The sequence below is a fragment of the Lissotriton helveticus genome, chromosome 9 (genome assembly GCF_964261635.1).
Source record: "Lissotriton helveticus chromosome 9, aLisHel1.1, whole genome shotgun sequence".
NCBI classification, from domain to species: Eukaryota; Metazoa; Chordata; class Amphibia; order Caudata; family Salamandridae; genus Lissotriton; species Lissotriton helveticus.
In genome coordinates this window covers 875,352,572-875,375,537 of record NC_136070.1, presented here as the reverse complement: position 1 = coordinate 875,375,537, position 22,966 = coordinate 875,352,572, and the positions used below count along the sequence as shown (strand labels likewise).

Here is a 22,966-nt window from a genome sequence, read left to right as displayed (position 1 = left end):
AAGACATTGAGGGTTGCAAAGCTGCAGGAAATACATAGCCATCCGCCGTACTGATTGGCATATGTTAAGAGTGCGTAGTGTGGAGCAACTCAAAAAAAGCTCTTTAAATGTAGGGAGATTGAGAACATTAACTGTGCCTTTCTAGGCGCTGCAGTTTGCAACGGCTCTGATGCTGCTTCATGGCTCTATATTGGAAGGATTGGCATTTATAATCTGCAAATAACCAGGATCGGTGTGGCAAAGACAGACTGGGCTTTAAAAAAAATGAGTTCTGCTTGCTGAGGAGTGCTGTGGAACAGGAACACCAACCCTCTCTGCTACTTTATAATGAGTCAAGCTGTGGCTAGGAAAGGCTCGGATCCCTCCAGCAAGCTCATTAATCATCAGCGTTATCTTAACATTTTGTTACGTCCTGACAACGAGCTCTGCCGCAGGTGCCTAAACCCCTGTAAGATATATTCAAACGGAGCTCAGGGTGGAAAATACAGCAGTAATGGGGTACACTTGGCCCCGGTGCCACTGCACCTACTGAATCAATGTTAGCTAAGCCCCGATAGAGGGATTTATTCATTTTTCTTTTTAATCGAACCTGATACTTCATGTTTTTACAAGAGAGTGGAAGACTATAGGTTACATTGTAAGCTTTCGTGCACAGGGACGGAAGTAACACCCTTGAAAACACCCAGTAGCCCCAGGCTACCAAAGTCTTATTTACCTTTGGAATTTGAACCCTCGGGTGGCTAAGAGCCAGGTAGAAATGTAAGCGTAAATTGTGGTTTGTAGCGCGACAATTGTACCTCTAGTTACCTGATTTTTACTGGTGTGACCAATATTTTAATGTCTTTGTTGGTACAAAATGTACGACAATTCACCTAAATCTGTTTTTCCTCTAATCAGTACATATTTAAAATGTAAACAGAAAACACTTTAACATGTGTTCCAAAGCTGCCTTAATGATCCATGACTGATAGTTAAAGTAACAGACAGCAAAGCATGGTAAAAATGGATACTGACGATTTTATATACCATACTGCCGAATCTATAGAACGTCCTAATAACTTATCATGTCTGAACCTTTGCAGAATCTTACAAAGATGAGTAGCTAGCCGGTACTTTTCTATGGGAAAGGTGGCAACACTATTTGAGACCCAAACACGATATATATCACTTATGACACCGAGATATTTAACGTTTATTAGGATGGGTTGGCGAGGAGGAGTACATGGGCTCAATATCCCTCTAGTGTGCTGTGAGCAAATGCCAAGCTTGACACATCTCCCTCCCTTGTCCCTAGCACACAGAGACTGCCTGTCCTAGCACTCTCCACTAACAGAAGCACCATTCACCTGGAAGAGAATCTCCACCCCCTCTGCCCCCCCCCACCCCCACCCCTAGGCGGATAGTCTTCTGCCCCAGGTGCCATTCACCTTGTAGACAGCGTCACAGCCCTCTTCCCAGCCTACTAAATTAGATGATTTGGCTTGGTTGAATTAATCTATGTACACCAAATTTGAAAAGCGTGTATTCAAGATGAAAATGTGTCTAATTTCATAACTCATAAACTGATGTTTGGAAAAAATTGTTTACTTTGTTATATAGATTAAAAGTTTTTATTTGAGACATTATTCCCGAGACGTTGGAAGACTTATTACTGATATGTTTCGCCTGGTACCAGGGGCATTCCAGCAATGGCTGTTATATGTGACCCATGTCGATGTATTCCAAATTGACAAAGCATTTTTTCAGGTGTACTTAGTGTAAAAACCACAATACCCAGAATGCATTATGCTATGGCACAGAACAAGTAGTAGAGCCAGCATCATCCTAAAATTTAATCACAGGACCTCTTTGGTTAAATTAAAACACAATATAAGAAAGAGGCAAAATCTCTCTCTCTCTCTCAATCTCTCTCTCTCTCTCAATCTCTATCTCTCTCTCTCAATCTCTATCTCTCTCTCTCTCTCTCTCTCTCTCTCTCTCTCTCTCAATCTCTCTCTCTCTCTCTCTCTCTCTCTCAATCTCTCTCTCTCTCTCTCTTCCCCACCTTTTCTCTCTCTCTCTATTCCCCTCTCTCTCTCTCTCTCTTTCTCTCTCTCTCTCTCCTCCCTCTCTCTCTCTCTCTCTCTCTCTCTCTTCTCCCCTGTCTCTCTCTCTCTCTCTCTCTCTCTTCTCCTCCCCTCTCTCTCTCTCTCTCTCTCCTCCCCTGTGTCTCTCTCTCTCTCTCTCTCTCCTCCCCTGTGTGTCTCTCTCTCTCTCTCTCCTCCCCTCTCCCTCTCTCTCTCTCTCCTCCCCTCCCTTCCCTCTCTCTCTCTCTCGCTCTCTCTCTCCTCCCCTCCCTTCCCTCTCCCTCTCTCTCTCTCTCTCTCTCTCTCTCTCTCTCCTCCCCTCCCTTCCCTCTCTCTCTCTCTCTCTCTCTCTCTCTCCTCCCCTCCCCCCAGCCCGGAATACAGTACAACTGTGATCACAAAATTCTTAAGCACCCTGCAACACTGGGGATTTACAGGAATCCAAACACCAGCGTAAAGTACTCGAACAACAATGACGCCTGTCTTATAAATGTCACAAAAAAATGTTAATATTTCACTTCTGTTCTTGGATTTTCGTGAAAATACAACACATATTGCATTACAAATGCTATAGGTGTCACATTTGTGAAAGTTAAAACTATTGGCATTGTAAATGACAAAGCTATTACTTTAGCTATTTTCACAACCAACTCATAAATAAAAAAAATGTAATTTACAATACCAATGGCTCAAACTTTCCTAATGCGAGACCTATTGCATTGCAAATGCTTGTTTTGTAATGGTTTCAGTTGGTGTGGCAGATGTGGTGGGAGTAGTGTAATCAGTGAGGCAAACTGAGGCCCTCTGCCAAGGCAGCCTGGGTGTTAGTGGCCTTAGTCTCGCTCTCGGGCCACATTTCTCCTCCTACCATGTCTAGCCCCAGTGGCCAGTGCTCCTGACACAGACTGACCTCTGCCACTGGGTCCGGCCTCTTCAGTGACTGAGGAGGTGATGCCACCTGTGAAGTTAGGACTGTGGGACACAGGATGGTACTGTCTGTGCTAGGGGCACTGGTTGTGGGACAAGCTGTTACCGTAGGTGTTGCAGCTGTTGTGGGAGGAGTGGGCCCAGTGATGCCAAGAGATACCATCTGCCCAGGCTTCCCTAAAGTGCCAGGTTGGTCATCGACAACCACAGTTTCAGGATCTGACTCTTCACTAAGGGCTTGCCTTTCTCTTCCAGGGTTTGTGGGGGAGTCTGCTCTCTGGCCTGGTTCTCCCCAACAGCAGGGGAAATATCAGCTGTTGAGTAAGAACACACATGCTAAGTGTCAGATCTTTTGTAAGTGCATCCAGATAAGTTTGCTTCAGGTTGAAAGTGGAGGTTGGACAGTGAAAGAGGAGATGGATGAGTCAAGGTAGCGATGCTATGGAGCTCTAGGCACATGCAATGTGTCTGTTTCAAAAGCTCTGGGGCTGTGTGTCTCTGTTTCCCAGTGTTTAGAATGGCTAGATTGTCTCCAATACTGACATCACACACACAGTGCAGTAATCTCATGTGTTCTTATCCATTCCAGTTGTTATTGCAATGACTTTCTGTCCAATATGCAGCTTGCTTGTGAGTATTACATTGTTGATGCAATTATGGCGCTTTGAACAAGGAGTCACCTGGCATTGATCCTGACCTGTGTGTCTTTCACTGCAGTTATTGTGGCTATTGGGCTGTCATAACATTACTCTCATCATCATTATTTGCACTCCTCAGGCTGGAGGGCCAGATGTGTAAGGTCATGGATGTTGAGTATGGTGTGTGATATGCAGTCAATCACATTGCCACTGACAGACATTCTTCTCAGATACTTTCTGTGTTGCATGTTATGAGAGTAGATGGAGGCAACAATAGAAAAGGCAGTGCTGCTAGTAAATAGGTAATTGTGATTTTAAGACAGTTGTTGTGGTGTCACTTTCCAGAGTCCAGTGCCCCCTCAATGCCAACTAAGCCCTCAGTGTGCAGGATGCACAAGACCTTCTCCTCCCTAGGGTTGCAGTTGTGGTAGTGCACTAGGAGGGCCACTGTCAGTCTTCTGTGCCTCCTGTTGATAGTTGTATTTCGCTTTCGACCTCGACCAGAGGTCATTACACCTCTTCCTAATGTTGCCCTGTGTGCGGAGGATGTTCCTAACAGCCTTCCCTTTGCTGACAATCTTGTGCCACACTTCCACTTTCCTAGTGTGAGGAGTGTGCTTTACTTGGGTTCTGAAAATTGGGGGCTCTAATCTTATGATTTCATCCACCATGACTGTGAGTTCTTGAATGCCAAACGCTGTATTTTTGGGAGCCATGGTGGTGGCAAAAAAAAGAAGTATATAAATGATGAGAACGTTTGTGTGCCGGATAGGGGACTTGGATGTGATACAAAAATGAAAGGGGTTATGCAAATGATGTGGATAAGGCGTTTTGGTGTGGTGGGGGTTGATCTGTGTTAGGAATGAACTAACAGTGATGTTGCTAAACTGGTGTGCAGGCAAGGATACATCTGGATTCAAGTCAAGTCAAAGAGGCTTTATTCGAGTAAAAATTCTCATAAAAGCACAAACATACATTTATATATATTAAAACCACATTAAATATATACCTAATTTTTGATTGACAATCATTAAAAAAGATAAAATACATAGTTAATACATTATAAATGTTAAAAAAAATTACTTAATAACAGTGATTGCTAGAAAAGGTGCTTATAGGGGCAAGCTCTTGGCCACAATTCTCTGTCTGATAGACCATGCCCATGCCAGGTACTTGGCGACTGCTATAACTAGGGGCATAAAAGTGCTGGTGCAAATGATTCTCAGAGCCACTAGGCTACTGGTAGTACCTAAGTTTCTACACGCTGGGGCTAGCCAAACTCGTCTTGGAGTGACATAAGCCCTACAGGAAAATAAGAAATGACCTATGGTTTCTTTTGAGGCTCCACATACAGGGCAATCTATATTTGAAGAACTCCTCCACCTCCCTGTAAGCGATCTAAGGGGGAGCGCACCAGATCTGATTTGGAATAGGAGCTTCCTGTCCCCTGGCGTTGTTATACTATCCCAGTAGTCTTCCAGCACAGGATACAATTTGGCTTCCAAGAAACGGCCCGTCATGGAGTCAGCAGCAGTTTTTCTCCAATCTCGCAGGGCCAAAAATCCCAATATAGTCCTTTCAGTGCTTTTTTACTCGGAAATACCTCTCCTAAAGGATTCTCCCATAGGGTTTGGAGACCAAGTTCACAGAGCATGGTTCTCAGTTCTTTTAACCATCCTATTCTATGGAAGATATCTGCTTTTATTACAGCTAGGAACCCCTCCGCATAATGATGTATCTCCGGAGTCGTCCAAAGCCGTCTCCAATATCGAACAGGTCGTAGCCTCGACAAATCCCCTACTGCCTTCCTCCCCAAGTCAAGTCTAAGAGGGAGCAATGGGGTACTTTTAGGTAGGCCAGTAACTGCCCTAAGAAACTTGTTTTCCGATTTCTGCATTGAGTGTAACTTCCCAAAGCCCCACAGTTCTGCCCCGTACAGAGCAGACCCTAGGGCCTTGGCCTCGTAAACTTCCAAAACTGGCTTGATTGGCTTGGACTTCGATTTTCTGTGCTCCACCCCCAGTGCACCAGATATTTGTCTATGTCTTAGTGCCGCCATATCGATGTGCTGTGACCATCTCAAATCATCAGTTATATAAATACCAAGATAGGTAAAAGTCTTAACAACCTCTAACAGACAATTGTTCATAAATATTTTGGGTCTAAAACTACGATGGCAGTTGAAAGTCATTAGCTTGGTTTTAGCCACATTGACTTTCAAGCCGTGCTCTCCGCAAAATCCATCAAAAATAAGAAGAGCACGTTGCAAGCCTCTTGGGGTCTTTGACAAAATTAAGGTATCATCGGCGAACATCAAAATTGGAACTTTGATGCCCGCCAAAGAGGGCGCATCTACACTAGCAGACAACATGTGGGTGACTATCCCATTAATAAATAGGGAAAAAAGCAAGGGGGCCATCGCACACCCTTGGCAAACTCCCCGTTCTACCGGGAAGTCAGCCGAAACTTCTCCATTCCTACCCCACTGGATTTTGGCAAAATTAGCCTCATGTAACCTCATAACCATGGTTAATAAATCTTCCGGTAAACCTAGGTTCCTCAAGACCACCCATAACTTTCTCCTTGGGACCAGGTCGAAGGCAGCCCGCAAGTCAACAAAAGCGACATACAGGCTACCCTCTCCTAGCACCACTGTTCCCCACCGCAGCAAGGTAAAGCGGAACACCTGGTCCACTGTACTGGTGGCCTTCCGGAATCCAGCTTGGTATGGCGATAGGGCATTGTTCTCATCAACCCAGTCCATTAGCCTGTTTAGGACCATCCTCCCCACCACCTTTTGGATGGTGGCGATCAAGCTTATTGGTCTGTAGTTCCCGGGCACCGACTGATCACCTTTCTTGTATACGGGTATGATGATCGCACCCTTCCAAGATATTGGTACCATAGCCCCTTGGGCAATAGAATTAACCAAAAGGAAGATATATTTTACCCAGCGATCCTTGTCATTAATAATAAGATCCGCCAGGACCCCATCTAAGCCCGGGGCCCTGCCCCTAGCCGCTGCACATAAAGCCACTTCTACCTCTTTGAGGCTGACAAAATTCCCATTAAAATACACAGCCATAATCTCAACCCTCTCACTGCCCGGTAGTGTTTCAGCATATTGGGGTTTAAAATGGTTAACCCAAGCCTCCTCCGGGACATTGTTACTGGGGCAGTCCGGTGTGCCACCCCTACCCCATTTAACAATGTTCCAGAAAAGTCTGGAGTCTTTTGCCCTACAAGCTTCTCTCAGCTCAGACCAGTGCAACTCATCCCATAATTTCTTGGCTAAACATATACTTTCTCTATAGAACTTTCTGGCACTTCTAATTGCTACCATGTCCCTACTTTTGATGGCCAAACCCAGGGATAGCTGAGCTTTTCTGCATTGGAGGTTATACCATTTTACTGGCCTATCAGGTACCTTTTTATTTTTCTTACATGCCTTCTGAAAATGTGACTTAATTGTGAGAAAAAGATTATCATGGATAGCCGTTACTTCCTTTGACCCTGGAATTACTAAATTCACATGTTCCAGGGCGGCTATCGCCTTGTCAACCTCGATATTTATACGAGCCATAGACTCGTGATCGGCTAATACGCAGGGCATTTTAACCTGCGCATATCGTTCGTTGGAGCAGACAGAGGGACATTCAATTTTTCATTTAAGCTGACTATTGAAGGTGACCACCATTTGTAGTCTACGCAAAATGGATTATGGTCACTATCAATCCTCAACTTAACTTCCATGTCACATACTGAATGCCAAAGTTTCAGACTACACAGGACATAGTCTATCCTACTTCTACTACGTCCGTTATCGAAGGTACAAGCCCCCCGTCCCTCTTGGTTCCCCCATTTAATGCCCTAAGGCCCTTTTCTAGACAGATGGTGTTTAAACATATAATATCCTCTGTCCAGCGTTTTACAGGAACCAGATCAATAGTTGGGACTCCCCCATTGCATATCTTCTGTTCTCCCTACAAAATCATCAGAGATATCTAGGGGTTCGAATGTGCGATTTAAATCGCCGGCAATAACAATCCTGTTGTCCAGAGAATGGATTTCCAAAAGTGAAGCTAGAGCCAATAAGACCTCAGACTTTCCCCCCTTACTACCCCTAGCATACACATTATATATGTGAAGATGCCCTTGGAGACCCATATCTAGTTTAATCAATTGAATGTCCCTACTGCCCAATTCTACCACTTTAACCTTGACGGGTAGATTTTGCCGTACCCAAATGGTTAATCCACCCATGGGGCGACCCTTTGGACCTTTGATTCCCGGTACCGAGTAATTTAGATATCCTTGCAGGAATAAATGTTCACACACCCATATCTCTTGGAATAAACATATATCAAAGTTATTAATAAAGTCTATCCAGTTTTGGGAATCCTGCTTATGCCTCAGTCATGCTATATTCCATGACAGTAGTGTCCCGACACTAATCATGACTGGATCTACTGATCCTTTGCAGCATCCTATCGTTGGAGTCACAGGATCCGTGGTGCATCCCACCACTTCCAGGGTATTAATATTCCCCTCATATCTAGTTTCATGGGTAGCGGGGTTGTCCAGAGTCCCAGAGTCATGTAAACAAGTGCAGTCATCTTGATTGGATGGGAGTCAATCACACTCATTAAGCCCGGACAATACATTAAATCTGTTCGTGACCTCCACTTCACCTAGACCCATTTGAAACCCTCTACCCCGTGGACCTGTTAGCTTCTGGTGGGATATATGCCACCCCCCGGACCCATTGTAGTGCGAGTTTGGTTGATGGAATTTCTACTTGTAAACTTTCTATATGTAGTAGTCCCATGGAACCCAGGTCTATAGAAGAACCCAAGAGGCAAGATTTCAATACCATTTCCCCTAGGCTGAAAAATCTGTTCATACTCCCAGAGGAGCCTAGCCACTGTTACTGTGTTGTTAAAGTTTAAAACTACACAGTCACCTTCTCTGTTCTTCCTTGAACTCCCCAACCATGCTACCCTGCGGGCCATAAGAATATTGTGTCCCACCCCCTGGCCAGATTCCAGATTGTTTGCAAGCCAATGGGTAGCCTTGTTCTTTAATTGGAAATAATCTTCAGTTGAGCCGTCACGAAGAGATGGTACATTGGCCAAAACCAAAACAAGGGGAGCGCTTTCTGGGGGTAGATCTAAAATCACTTGGTTACATGCACCTATATCCCTTTTTCCAGACGATAATTGCCCGGGACCCAATCTATGTGGTTCTATTCTGACCTCTTGATGTACTATTGGGTCCCCTTGTAAATCTGTCCGAGCCTCTTCAATTGTTTTTGAAGCCCCTTGATTTCCCTTGGTGGTCATACACATGTTTATACCCCCTGCTTCCGGAATACTCACAATATTACCGGTATTCAGTTTATTTTCCTTCTGCGTAAGAGAGGGTACTTGGGCAACCCTAGTATCTAACAGTTTGGGAGTGACATTATGCTCTAAAGGCTTTTTTCTGTATATCAACTAGGGAGTTTAACATATCGAAATTAGCCTTAGTGACTGTCTCCAAAGCAGACAAACTTACTGCAGCTAACTTTAATCTCTCGATCAGGGGGAGTATTAGAGAGCGAATCAGATGTTCAACATGATCCAGTTGAACCCCATTGCCCTGCAAGACAAGTGGGGGTTTTGCCACGGGGTCAGTCTGGTCAATTATGTTAGGGGCTATTGAATTCCCCTAACCCTGATGTTCAACCCCCTTTCTAAATAACTTCGGGATTTTAGCTTTTTTTCCTTTCGACCCACCACCTCTTCTTTTCCTTTTACCTACAACTCGAGTTGGTTTAGTCGGTGAATCCCTTTGTGGACAAGGAGGGGAGCCTATTGGGGATGACATGCTATCGTGGTTCTCAAGTTGGTCGGTACAACCCAAATGTATAACTGATGGGTTGTTTCCCTCTAAGATGCTCACAAGGGAATCCAATTCAATACTAGACTCTGGTAAACCTAGGTCACTTAAGCATTGTCTAATGCGATTCTCGGGCGTTAAACAATGCTGAATAGGACCCAGAGAGGACCGTTTGCTAAAAATCTCAGATGATAGCCTCTTTTCAATGTCAACTATCTGGTGATCCAGAGCTACTGAAACCCTTGTAATATAATTGTCCAATGTCCCCATAAGGCTACCTGTTATGGATTTCAGGCCAGCCTTCCCCCCTTTGACCAACTGTGACGCCATGATACCTAAGGAAAACTATACTCAAAGTGAAAATGATAAATAAATAAATAAAAACTCCACAAAAATGAAACAAATATATCGTTAGTACAGTTCCCAGGATAGAGGCCAAGAGGGATGCCCCAGCCCAGCCTTGGACTGCCCCGGACGGCCACAGACGGCCCGCCCGCGCGCATCCCGCGGTGCGGTATCTATCACGTGTTAAGTATGTAGAGGCAGTGGAGCGTGTCTGGCCGGGAAGAGGCTGCAGCTGTGTCAGTAACCGGGCTGCTGTTCCTCGCAGTCCCGGTAATGCTCCTTACGAAAGTCAGCCCAGAGCACCACACCAAAGCACAACACCCAACTGCTGCTGAGCGGCTCCCGCGAGCGGGGGCCGCGAGCAGTGAAGAATGAGAGGCAGGGGGGCGTGTCCGGCCGGGAAGAGGCTGCAGCTGTGTGAGTAACCGGGCTGCTGGTCCTCACAGTCCCAGTAATGCTCCTTATGAAAGTCAGCCCAGAGCACCACACCAAGGCACAACACCCAACTGCTGGCGAGAGACTCCCGCGGAGCGGGGGCCGCGAGCAGTGAAGAACGAGAGGCAGGGGGGCGTGTCCGGCCAGGAAGAGGCTGCAGCTGTGTCAGTAACTGGGCTGCTGGTCCTCGCAGTCCCGGTAATGCTCCTTACGAAAGTCAGCCCAGAGCACCACACCAAAGCACAACACCCAACTGCTGGCAAGCGGCTCCCACGGAGCGGGGGCCGCGAGCAGTGAAGAACGAGAGGCAGGGGGGCGTGTCCGGCCGGGAAGACGCTGCAGCTGTGTCAGTAACCGGGCTGCTGGTCCTCGCAGTCCCGGTAATGCTCCTTACGAAAGTCAGCCCAGAGCACCACACCAAAGCACAACACCCTTGGATTAAAAAAGGATCATGGTCAAAGTATGTTTGTGTTTTATAGGCTGCTTTGCAACTATCACGATTTGTCAGTGCACATCAGGTGTGTGTGTTTTTTTTTAACCAATCAATGGTAGGCTGCCTTCAGATTTTTTTAATTTCGTTTTTGTTTCTTGTCCGGTGCCCATTGACAACTATTCCTAGAACGCCATTTGCACATCTTGGGTGTGGAAACCAAAGGCCACTGTGTACTTGTAATGTGCTCGGCGGTCAAGCTACAACACTGGTGGTGTCCGCTGGTGAACTGCCAACATTTTTGTCAACAGCAAGGACGGCGCAAGACCACTGGCTAAACCACTATGCAGGCAGTCACATTTTTCCATGTGCAACTCGAATACAGAGGTCGGACGTGCACCGGTGCAGCGGTGGCATGGCGGTGGCGAAGGTGGTTCTTTGGCACACAGACCACCAAACCCATAATTAGCCCCTTAGATGTAACCATATCAATGACTCTGTAAATAGGGCCCAGACATGAATTTTGTAGGATAGTTAAATTTGAACTTCAAATAACATTGACTGTAAAGGAATTAACCTATAAGAAAACATTTTTTTGATTTTTTCCACAAAAGACCTTTCAAAGGTTAAAAATGATGCAAAATGTAGGTTTGTGCTGGTTCTTCACCAAAAATATCTACTTTTGGGTGTTTTTTGCATGCTTTTGAAAACATTTCAAAATGTGTAAATTTCAGAGAGCCTGCAAAGTTTTAAAAAAGTTACAACATCTGTGAAAGGAACTATACTCCTACCCTAGTCATCAGGCAGCAGCTGAGTAATTTAAACAATATGTATACATATGTTAAAAAGAAAGAGATTTGAATACATACCAATCCAAATAAGTAAAGATGTTTTTCCAATCAAGAGTGATATACTGAAAGATACTGCAGCTGTATAATTGTACACAGTACTCTAACAAGAATTGGCATAGCCAATAGGTCTTGCCTTTCCGACCTTATACATATTTAGCCATGCTAAAGTTGATGTTGTTGCACCAAGGATATTGTGCTGGATAACTAAACACTTATAAGGTCCCAAAGGCTAGACCTGTTGGCTATGCCAATGCATGTTTTCCCTTTGTTTTTATATAGTGCAAACTTGACCCATGGGCGTTACAGCACTTCACATGAACACCAGATTTCGTTACAGAATCAGGTTGTTTTTTTGGGGTATTGGGATATTTCGTAATTTTTCCCAGAATCAAAGGATATTGAGCCGACGCTGGGACTCGAACTTAGTTCCCCAGTTCCAAAGTCGGACAATCTGGCTGTTAGGCTACATCTCCTACCTTCAAATCCAATGTGCACAGTCTTGAAAGACATCAGGCAAAGGCGTAGAAGACACTATATTTCTGTGGGGGGGCATGATCAGACTTGCAGAGACGGCCTAGTTGGTCTGGCTTGGCTCTAAATGCCAAAGCATGAGCCAAACCATCAAAAGATGTCAAACAGGAAACACATGTTAGGAAAAAAGTATGATAAAGACTTTAACATTATAAAATATAGGATTATATAACTTGAGTGACATTAATTTAAAATATTTTCTTAAAAAATGAAACCTTTGAGAATACCCCTATGACCTGGTGCTGTTGCCACACGCTACCCAGATTGTGTCATTTTGTCATGTCTTCTATTTATGTATCCTATGATCTTAATAAATGTAAAGCCAGATTATTTGATATTAAGCATGCACGTGAGGTTTTTGTAGAGCATACATTCTGTACTGAGTTGCTTCAATGTGCTGTGAAATTGGAGCGTGAAGGAAAATGATAAACAGTGAAGTAAAGTGGTGGGTCATGTGGGGACCGGTGAGCCAGTAATCGGGTCCAGGATTGCATATTGTGCCATTCATAGACTGTAGGGTTACATGCTCCTCTCTCCCGTTTATTGACGCAAGTCAGTGCTTTGTATTCAGTTATTTAGTTGTTATTTAATTAGTGTTAATATGGGGGAGGGGCATGCGATTCAAAGGGGTGGTTTTCTGGTTAAAATATTTCAACTGGCTTTGAAGACCAAACACGGGGACGAAGCAGGCCTAGACAAAATGATGCTGTGCTTTGCAAGCGTCTCATTGAAGAGTTGTAAAGTAATCTAAGGAGCAAATGCTTGTGTGGCCAATTCTGGGACATCTTCGTTTTTTGTTAATTATTTAGTTGCGGTGTTGTCTCCTCCAAAATCCTTCTTTTCCTCAAGTTAGCTGAGCTAACATTAACATCAAATAGCATCTCCTGCCTTCCCCATCACTACCGGGATAAACGGAATGATTTTAAGAGAGGTTGAACACCTCACTGAATATTATTAAATATTTAATGAAACCAAGAGATCTCGCTCTGCAGGTTCCAGTGCTTTAAGTAAGCAGGCAATATGCAGAGAGATATGTTCTATCTGTATATTTTTAAGTTGCAAATTCAAAATCTGGGAGTCTAGTGCCCCGTGAACACCACACTCCAAAATCTCGAGAAGATAAATTCCCAGGGTCCCAACGCCCATGCTGATTCCCATCCTCTCTTTTGTACAGCGTGCTGACCCGGAAGAGAAAGGAGGGCTCGTGTTAAACAATGTGCCAAGACAGAAAGGCCCCATCGCCATGCCCATAGGGTCCGCGGCACAACAGCCTGTTCCTGGGATGCACTCACCGTTGCAAGGTGCTGGGGCCTGTCTACACTCTACAGCCTGCATTAAGCCACCTGATAACCCCTCGGGGCTCCCTGATGAGAGCAGCAGGCACAGACAAGGCAGCTGGCCTTGGTCCAGACTGTCATTTCCTCTCCTAATGTCCCTCATTTGACGCTCGTTGTAGAGCGGCCTTCTCCTCCCGCGGAAAGCTCATCACTAGGCCCCTCCCTGCAGGGACGTCTGCGGGCTCCAGGTCAGTCCTTAACCTCATCCGCGCTAACCGTTTTCCCGCTGTGCGCTGACTTTTTCTAAAACCCGCGGTTCATGACGAGCTCAGCTTGTCATGAGCGTACGAGAGGCGTAACTCATGACGAGCTGAGCTCGTCATGAGCGACGATGGGGTTAAGCAAGCCCTTGCCCGCAAGCCCCCCCGCATGTGCGTGTGCTGAGAAGACAAGGCGGCCTCGTAATGGTGCGTTATGTGTTCTGAAGCTTAAAGGTCGTGACCAGAGTGGTGTGGCCCTCCTCTGAGCACGCGAGGCCGAGGCGGCTCTTACTGCTGAAATGAGCTACTCTGTGGAATCCTTATTATAAGTCCATTAGAGAGATATTCTATGTGTATACTCGACATTGTTGGTTCTATATAATATTAATATTCATCAAATGGGGCCTCTTTGGGAGATGACAGAGCGATGTACATAAACAAAAATAAATCGAGTTACATTAGCAGTAGTAAGGGATTTGTAACAAACAGCAAGAATGCATGTAAAAAGACTCCCCCACAAAAGAAACCAAGCAAAAGCACGCACATAGATCGCTCTGCAGTAGGGGGAGGGGGCCTGTCAATTCCCTTGCGGGAGCCAGCATCGATAATTGATACCATATGGCGCTGCCGCTCGCTCACGCAAGGCAATCACCACACACGCACGCGTTGTCATTGAAGGCAATGGAGCGCGTGCACGTTTTTGGGGAAAGAGGGGAACGGATGGCTATAGGTCTCCTCCTAAACAGCGCATGTGCGCTGCGTAGGCGAGACCTAAAAATAAGTAGAACGTTGCTTGCCTATAACAGTTGATATTCCAATTGTTAAAATGTGTCATTGGTGTGTAATTACATTGAATATCATAGTATCCAAAGAACTGTCTTTTGAACTCTCAGAATTTAGGTACATGTGAAATTTTCCCATGGATTGATACTCATGATTATTTAATCGGTTTGTATCTTTCGTTCATATCCTCCTTTTTTGGGCCATTCAGTTACTGGACACAGTCTATGTTATAACAGGTATATTACTCACCAAATCCTTTAAAGAATCCATCAACTGTTGGAAATGCTCCTCTTCCACTGAAGGTATCTGCATGGTCCTCTAACGCTTCTTTTATAGCATCGTACCCATGGAGCACTATCACTGGGCGAGACCCCAGATATAGAGTGTACACATCACCATACTGCTCACTTAACTGCGTAAGAAAACAAAATGTATATAATACAAATGTTACGTTCAGCGTGGCTTGTTTACAAAAATCACATCAACTGATTTATTATCTTTGTATTTGTTAATGTAGCTTAAGATGTAGGATCTGATGAATTGTAGATCACTTAAGAAAACATCTCTGATTTTTTGCAGAAGCGCTAAAACTGAGGGAGAAGTCCCTGAAAGATCTTCCTCAACCACGATCTGAATGTGGTGGACTTTGTTGTGAGGATTTTTCATCAGGTTTATCACTTATTTCACATTTTTAAATATGTTGATATTACTTTTCGAGTCGAAATAATGTCCACTGTGTTATTGGTAAGTGTCCCACTAGCCCTGGATTGCACTATTAGGTATACAAATGAGTTTCAGGGGTCCAGTTTTGATTCAAATGGTTAGATATCAGCCTAACATGAAATGGTAGTATATTAAGTTACCTAAATTTACACAAATGGCACCTTATGTGCAGGTCCTAGGCTGAGTATCACCATATTCTTCAGTTTAGCTGTGTATACCAGCACAATGGTACAAATGGGAACTCACAAATTGTGTCCTGGCCTTGCTTACACCTCTAACGAGAAGAGGTGTGGCACAGCGGCCAGAGCAACCAAGGCACCTGACTCCAGAACACAGGGGCCCACGGTTCGATCCCTGGTGCCAGGGGCAGGTTAGCCCAGCATCAAGTGACTCTGGGCATTTAGTCGCTTAATCTTCCCGACGGCCCCCTCGCCTTGACACCCTCGGGTAATATTTCGCGCTTTACAAATACTGGATTTCATTTCTAATTGTGGATGCAAAGAAAACATTCTTATTGGCTGTACAGCTCCTGAAGTTCCAATCCGAGTGCTAATGAGATACATTGACTTTTCATTAGTCTACGGATCTTCCTCCATCCTTCTTCAGTACATCGTCAATGGTCCTTTTCTTCCTACCTTCTTTGCCTTCTATTTCCTTTTTTCCCATCTGAGCACAATGTCCAAATCATAAAATCATACTCATTCTATACTTTTCTCCGTTTCACTCATCCTCATAATCCTCTATAATATAACAGGAACAACAAATACGTTGTAATAGTTGGTGGCTTGATGTTCATTAGAATATGTGATCTTACAACGAATTCCGTTGCAACGCATGCCTTTACCACGCATGCGTTACAACGGAATGGTTTTTCTTCGCATAGGCTTTTCCTCTAATACTTCCGTGGTGACGTCGTACGTCGTTAAGAGGAAGCGGACGTTTCTTTCCGTTTCCTCTTAAAGGACGCCGTTTGCCTGCACATCTCGACGTTTTTTGAGGTGAGTTTCATTTTATTGGGGGGAGACCCCCCCAAGCCCCCCTTTTTTTTTTTGTTACCCTTTACCACACATGCCTTTACTACGTACCTCGTAGTAATGGTATGCGTGGTAAAGGCTTTCGTGGTAACCACGCATGCGTTGTAATGCATGCGTGGTTAATGTTTCCGTGGAAACGGCCGCGTTGTAGTGGCCGTTTCCCTGTTCATTATTAGTGCATACACCTTGCAAAGGCAGAGTAACTGATACTTTTAGAGAGTTGAAAGTGTAGACGGACATAAGGAGTTAAAAGGGGACCAGGCCTACCAAGGAGAAGAAATGAAATGAAAATAAAATAAATGTGTAAAGCGCTACAATCACCTGGGGGTATTTAGGCACTAAGCAGAAACTGACAGGTTGATCAAATCCAGAAGATGACAGAATTATTTTGAAAAGAGCAAAGTTTTTAGCTCTTTCCTAAACTCAAGTTTGTTTTGTATTTTAGTTCTGCAGGAAGAGAAATCCATATTATTGATGTACATAAAAAGATCTCTCTCCCACCCCAGTTGGCTTCCTTAAATCTGGGGATTACCAGCTTTCCACTTGTGGATGATCGCAGTGAGCGTGTTGGGATATATTGATGAAAATGATGTATAAAGTAAGCTGGGCCAACAGCATGTTGTGCTCTTAAGGCAATGCAGAGTGCTTCAAACTATATACGTTTGTCAATGGGGAGCCATTGTAATTGAATGAATGCTTGAAAAACAGAGGTATGTTTTGGGATGCCCAGCAGTACCCTGGCTGTGGCATTCTGTAATGTTTGTAATTTATGTAGAAAACGTTTTTGAAAGTTGATGAATAGTGCATCTACCTTGGATGAAATTTGAGTCGTGACTACTCTCTTTTGCAGGTTAGATGGAATAAATGGTCAAATGTTCCTTAAGATTTTCTGAATGAGGAAACACGAGGAAGTGATTTGATTAATTTGTCCTTCAAAGGATAGCATGAAAGATCACTGCCAGGTTTTTTGCTTGGAACAGAAAGCAATGAGCTTCATTAACAAAGGAGTTAAAAAGGCGGGTCAGCAAGGGAGCTAGTTCAGATCCAAAATGTCTTGTAAAAGATACCGCTAAAGGTGTCTGGGCCTGGCAATATCATGGGCTTCAGGCTCGTGATTGTAGCAATCACCTCCTCGACCCTAATCTTTATGGGTTTGTCAAGTGTGTCTGATTCCAGAGATGGCAGTTGAGTGTTCGCTGTGGACTGGAGGTCTAGTGGGTCAGGGCCTGCTATGTGGTCTCTCATGACCGAATGAATCGGTCAGTGCGGTGGTATAGCCTGTGTAGCGCCTCTGGTCACTGAGCCAAGCAGACAGACACACGCTGCCCTGCTCCCACGCGCTGCATCGTCAGGTTGGATCAATCTCCTCTCATCGCGTTACAGAGGCTATACCACCGCACTGACTGATTCATTCGGTATATGGCACCCCTTCCAACCTCAGGACGGAGCACCTGCACCTCCTGTTTTTTCCTACCTGTCCCACATTTACAGGTATTGCCATTTCTTGAAAGTTACCCACAGTCCACGGAACGGAGCAGCTGCACCTCCTGTGAACCTTCATATTTTGAGATCTGCCTAGGAAGGCACACATTGTCGGGTTATCACATGATTTTCCAAAGCTGTGCTATGCAACAGTTTGCTAGCCCTCCCCCACCCTCACATAGGTGCCCAGCTGGGACCCTTGTGCGTATCCTTTTCCTTTCCTTCACTCGCTTGTGGCACACTTCCTCTACACGGTTGCGCATACCACCCTTCAGATGTGCCTACACTTCTATGTCCTGAAGAGACCCTACACTGCACGAAGGGTCAAAACGTCATCAACAGATAGGAAACCATTAAACCAGTGCTTATCACTGTATAAGAAACGTGGTGTACATTCTGTATACTTTTAAATGGTCGACTTAATGATAATTGGAAACCTTGTACATATGCCACAAATATGTCACTAGTACTTTAGGTTACTTTTTTTCACTAGGGACACTACGCACTTTTGGTATTTTACTTCCTGTATATAATTTTCGATTACTTGTTATATAGAAAATTGACTGTGAATAACCAATAATATAGTCTTTTCTCATTTGGACGTCCCCCAAACCCTCTTCATTGCCAGTGTGCATTATTATATCCATACTATTTCGATATTATTGCACAGGAGCCCCTGGTGTTGTTACTAGAATCTTCTATGGGCAATTTCTCTTGCTGGGCATCCGTTGGATCCTTAAGCAACAAGTCCATAATGGATCTGTCCTTTTTGCTTTTGGTGGTAGCCATGGTTTTGCGCCTCTGCGGCCAAGGAAAAAATAGGGCCCCAAGGGGTTGCAGCAACAACCAGGCCACCGAGGGCCCCAGACACTCGATGAGCAGAGGTTGCCCGAACACTCAGCCGCACCAGACTGCAATTAGTGAGGGGTCCCAGCAGAGACTCAATGGGCTCCAGTCTCCAGAGTTCACGAGGAAAACAACCCACAATAGGCCAGTCAGGCCCTGTCCGCACCCCTCTGGGGTCCGATAGTCCTAGGGGAGGGGTCTGAATGAAGGCAAGACTGTAGGACTGCAAAGGGCTTGGCCATACCTGGTCAATCACTCCTGCCTGCTGCTGCAGGCGCGCCCATAGGTGATTCTCAGGGACAGCCTGTGTGGGCTCCTTTCCTGCAAATGCCAGCCCGGAAGGCCCAGATCATGCAGAAACGGGCCCCATCAGGGCCTCAAGTAGCACCACAGGTGCGAAGGTGTGCCCTCTTTGTTTGTCCCAACGAGGGTCCTCGAACAAGAAGGATCCAGAGGCAGAAGGGCCCTGGTAAAACACACAGGCAGCATGGCCACACAGAGAGAGTCGGGCCCGGGCCTGGGCACACACACACCGTAGCTACCAGCCTCGGCAATCAGCCCTGTGCACTTTCTCCATATAGCCTGGGGGTCCTGGCGGTTCACCACTGTCACGGAAGGCAATTGTAGATTAGCTGATGCAATACAGTGGCAGCCCACTCACTCCTGGCGTTTTCTGCATCGTCGGTCCCCCAGGGCGTGCTGGGCAACACCAAGTGAACACGCTGTCCGGTGCCGCCGTCAATGGCTGAACCATTCCCAGTTATCTAACGCAGCCTGGGAAAACCGGGTGCGCGTGGAAAGCACTGGAGGGCATAAGCTAAGCCCTTTCTTTGACTCGGTCGACCCAGGGCCGGTCCTAGGCCTTCTGAGGCCCCGAACGAAAGGGAAGATGCGAGGCCCCCCTAATTGCATATTGCATCACAAGAACTGACATCACAGTATTATTGATCTTATTTGGCATCACTCAACACCACCACAGCATCACTCAGCACCACCACAGCATCACTCAGCACCACCACAGCACCACTCAGCACCACCACAGCACCACTCAGCACCACCACAGCATCACTCAGCACCACCACAACACCACTCAGCACCATCACAGCATCACTCAGCGCCACCCCAGCATCACTCAGCACCACCACAGCACCACTCAGCACCACCAAATTATCACTCAGCACCACCACCTTATCACTCAGCACCACCACAGCACCACCACAGCATCACTCAGCACCACCCCAGCATCACTCAGCACCACCACAGCATCACTCAGCACCACCACAGCACCACTCAGCACCACCACAGCACCACTCAGCACCACCACAGCATCACTCAGCACCACCACAGCACCACTCAGTTCCACCACAGCATCACTCAGCACCACCACAGCACCACCACAGCATCACTCAGCACCACCACAGCATCACTCAGCACCACCACAGCACCACTCAGCACCATCACAGCACCACTCAGCACCCCACCACAGCACCACTCATCACCACCACAGCATCACTCAGCACCACCACAGCACCACTCAGCACCACCACAGCATCACTCAGCACCACCACAGCACCACTCAGCACCACCCAGCATCACTCAGCACTACCACAGCATCACTCAGCGTCACCACAGCATCACTCAGCGCCACCACAGCATCACTCAGCGCCACCACATTATCACTCAGCACCACCACAGCACAGCTCAGCACCACCACAGCACAGCACCACCACAGCATCACTCAGCACCACCACAGCACCACTCAGCACCACCACAGCACCACTAAGCACCACCACAGCACCACTCAGCACCATCACAGCATCACTCAGCACCACCACAGCACCACTCAGCATCACTCAGCACCACCACAGCATCACTCAGCGCCACCACATTATCACTCAGCACCACCACAGCACCACTCCGCGCCATCACAGCATCAATCTGTGCAACCATTCAACAACAACTGGTTCAAATATGTTCTCTCAATGTTTCAAGCTTTATTACAAATTTCACAAAAAGATGTTAATATTTTACTTCTGTTCTTGGATTTTCGTCACAATACAATACACTGAACATAATCTTCACAAAAGTTATTTACAAAAGTTTAAGCTATTGCCATTATAAATTACAATCACTTTTATTTAAGTATTAATTAATTAAAAAAATTAAAAGCCATTGTTATTTGTAATATCAATACATCTAAGTCACGTAAATACAAAACATGTTGCATTACAAATGCTATAGGTGTCACATTACCGAAAGTTATAACTATTGGCATTGTAAATGACAAAGCTATTAATTTAGCTATTTTCAAAACCAACACTTAAATAAAAAAAATTGTCATTTACAAGACCAATAGCTCATGCTTTCCTAATGCGAGACCTATTGCATTGCAAATGCTTGTTTAAAAGGTCCACAATACTTAAACTGCAAGGTGCTGTTGCGTTTTACTAGTAATTTATGAACGTGGTTTCCACTGCAACTGATTCTGCTTCACTTACTTTTTCACGTCTCTGCTTCCTGCCCAATAGCCACCGATGGCTACAATGCCAACATTACAAAGATGATAATAATTTTGTAGTCCAGGACAGGCTCATTGGAGGCATACATTGCCACCTTCACTCACTTGCCGAATGTATCACCAATATATGAATGAGTCCTGCTTAAAACTTACACTCTTTCTGCGCTTTCTGAAACAGACACCGAAGGCTACAAGGCCCAGAGAAGGGGGCCCCCACACCATGACCTTGCAGCTCGATCCAGTGCTATGAGGCCCTGGGAGGGTGCCCCCCTCCCCTGGGCCTTCAAACCGTAACAAGGCACTTCCCAAGACACTGCAGAGAGCTCATCAGAGTGCATAAAAAAAAACCTCAGCTGAAGGGGTGTACTTCAATTGTAGCTGTACCTAGCTTAGATGGCAACGAGAACAGTAAATATATTTTCGTTTTGTATGTAATACTGCCCCCCCTGTGTCAGATCAGTACAAGTCAAATATTGCTTCTGCATAAATGAATTGCGTTTAATTTATCGAGCTAGGAGTAATGTTATTACTAAACTTTAGCTGTTCAATTAAGATACAAGCCACTGCCCTACCAAGATTCAAAGTATAACAAAAGCCAGTTGATCTGGCTGCTCCCTCCTCCCCTCACCCACCTCCTCTTACCTGGGTCCGGCTGGTGCTCGAAAGAAACAAAGGGGCCTCTGTTGCCTGGATACAAAATGCACAAACAGAGCCTAGAATGGCCGGTACTTAACCGAGGCACTGGCCCGCCCCTGACATTGTGAGCCAACATAATTGCTGGCCCAACTGTTGTGCCGCCCCCCATTCTGTTTGCACCTTCCCCCACCTGTAATGTGATCAGGTAAGGCAGGGGGCCCAGTAGTGAGCTGTGAAAGTGTGACCTTTCACAGGGGCGCAAGGCCCCCTTTGTTTTGCTGAGCGTGAGGCCCTGGGCGGCTGCCCACGCTGCCCATGCCTAGCGCTGGCCCTGGGTCGACCCCATCAGCCCGATCCAGGAAACAGCGGGAACGGTGTCCGGGCTAGACTCGCGGTGGGCAGAGCTATGCAGCAGACGGACTCGGAGCAGTGGAGCAGCAGATACCCACTACAAGGTGGCTTTGAGAAGAGCGCCGGAGCTGTGGTATACTATGGTGCCTGGTAGCGGCCCTAAGGGAGGGTGTCTGGAACCTGCTGTGGCTCTTGGGAATGGCCTTGGTGCAGATCCGCCAGTTTGCCTTCTGAGGCACCGTTATGGTGGCCCTTGCAATGAGGTATGGGTCCGCCCTGCTGAACTGAGATTCAAGCAAACAATGGTTCTGTCGGAATTCAAAACAATTTCTTAGTTCAGTTAAATTATACTTAATGCTTTTAGTGTATTTCACATTATTAATCATGGAAATACTCCATATGAAGAACACACACCACAATTTGTAGTTTTTTCAAGGTTATTATTATTTTTGTCACCTTGCATGAATTAATTCAAATATAAAAACTGGGCTGTCCAAAAGCAACTGAAATTACAATTAGGGTGAAGTGCTGAGGTGAGTGATAGTGACAAGTGATTAGGGGACTGTTCAGTGACACAATTACATGTAAATATATAAGATAACATTAGTCCAAAGTTTTACATTAGTAATCTCCAACAACACGATTACTCATTTTTACTGTTGGGACATAGTATGGACCTATTGATAATATCTCATCGACGTTTCGACCCTAGACGAAGGTGCAGACTTATTAGCAACCGTATCGGGTCTTCTTCAGGACAAAAGGGAAGGACAACCTTGTATTATTGTAGATATGGAGGCTTCTTCACGTAGCCTCTGGGGGCGAGTTGTCCACCCTCACCCTTGTAAGTATTTCTCAAGCAGTATATCTTTACGTTATTTGGAGATTTCTTCACCATCCCGTGGAAAAATCGTGATTAAAGTGCGGCATTAGCGATCACTTGAGGAGCAGAA

The 22,966-nt window shown here is 45.6% G+C and overlaps 1 protein-coding gene across 1 annotated transcript in view; it reads right to left on the bottom strand.

The window, feature by feature from the left end:
* Positions 1–22,966, bottom strand: part of LOC144781942 (cytochrome P450 2G1-like) — a 410,077-nt gene that overhangs the window by 345,995 nt on the left and 41,116 nt on the right. The window contains exon 2 of the mRNA XM_078661035.1: positions 14,673–14,835. Within this exon, the coding sequence (XP_078517161.1) occupies positions 14,673–14,835 (163 nt within the window). The remainder of the gene's footprint in view (positions 1–14,672; positions 14,836–22,966) is intronic.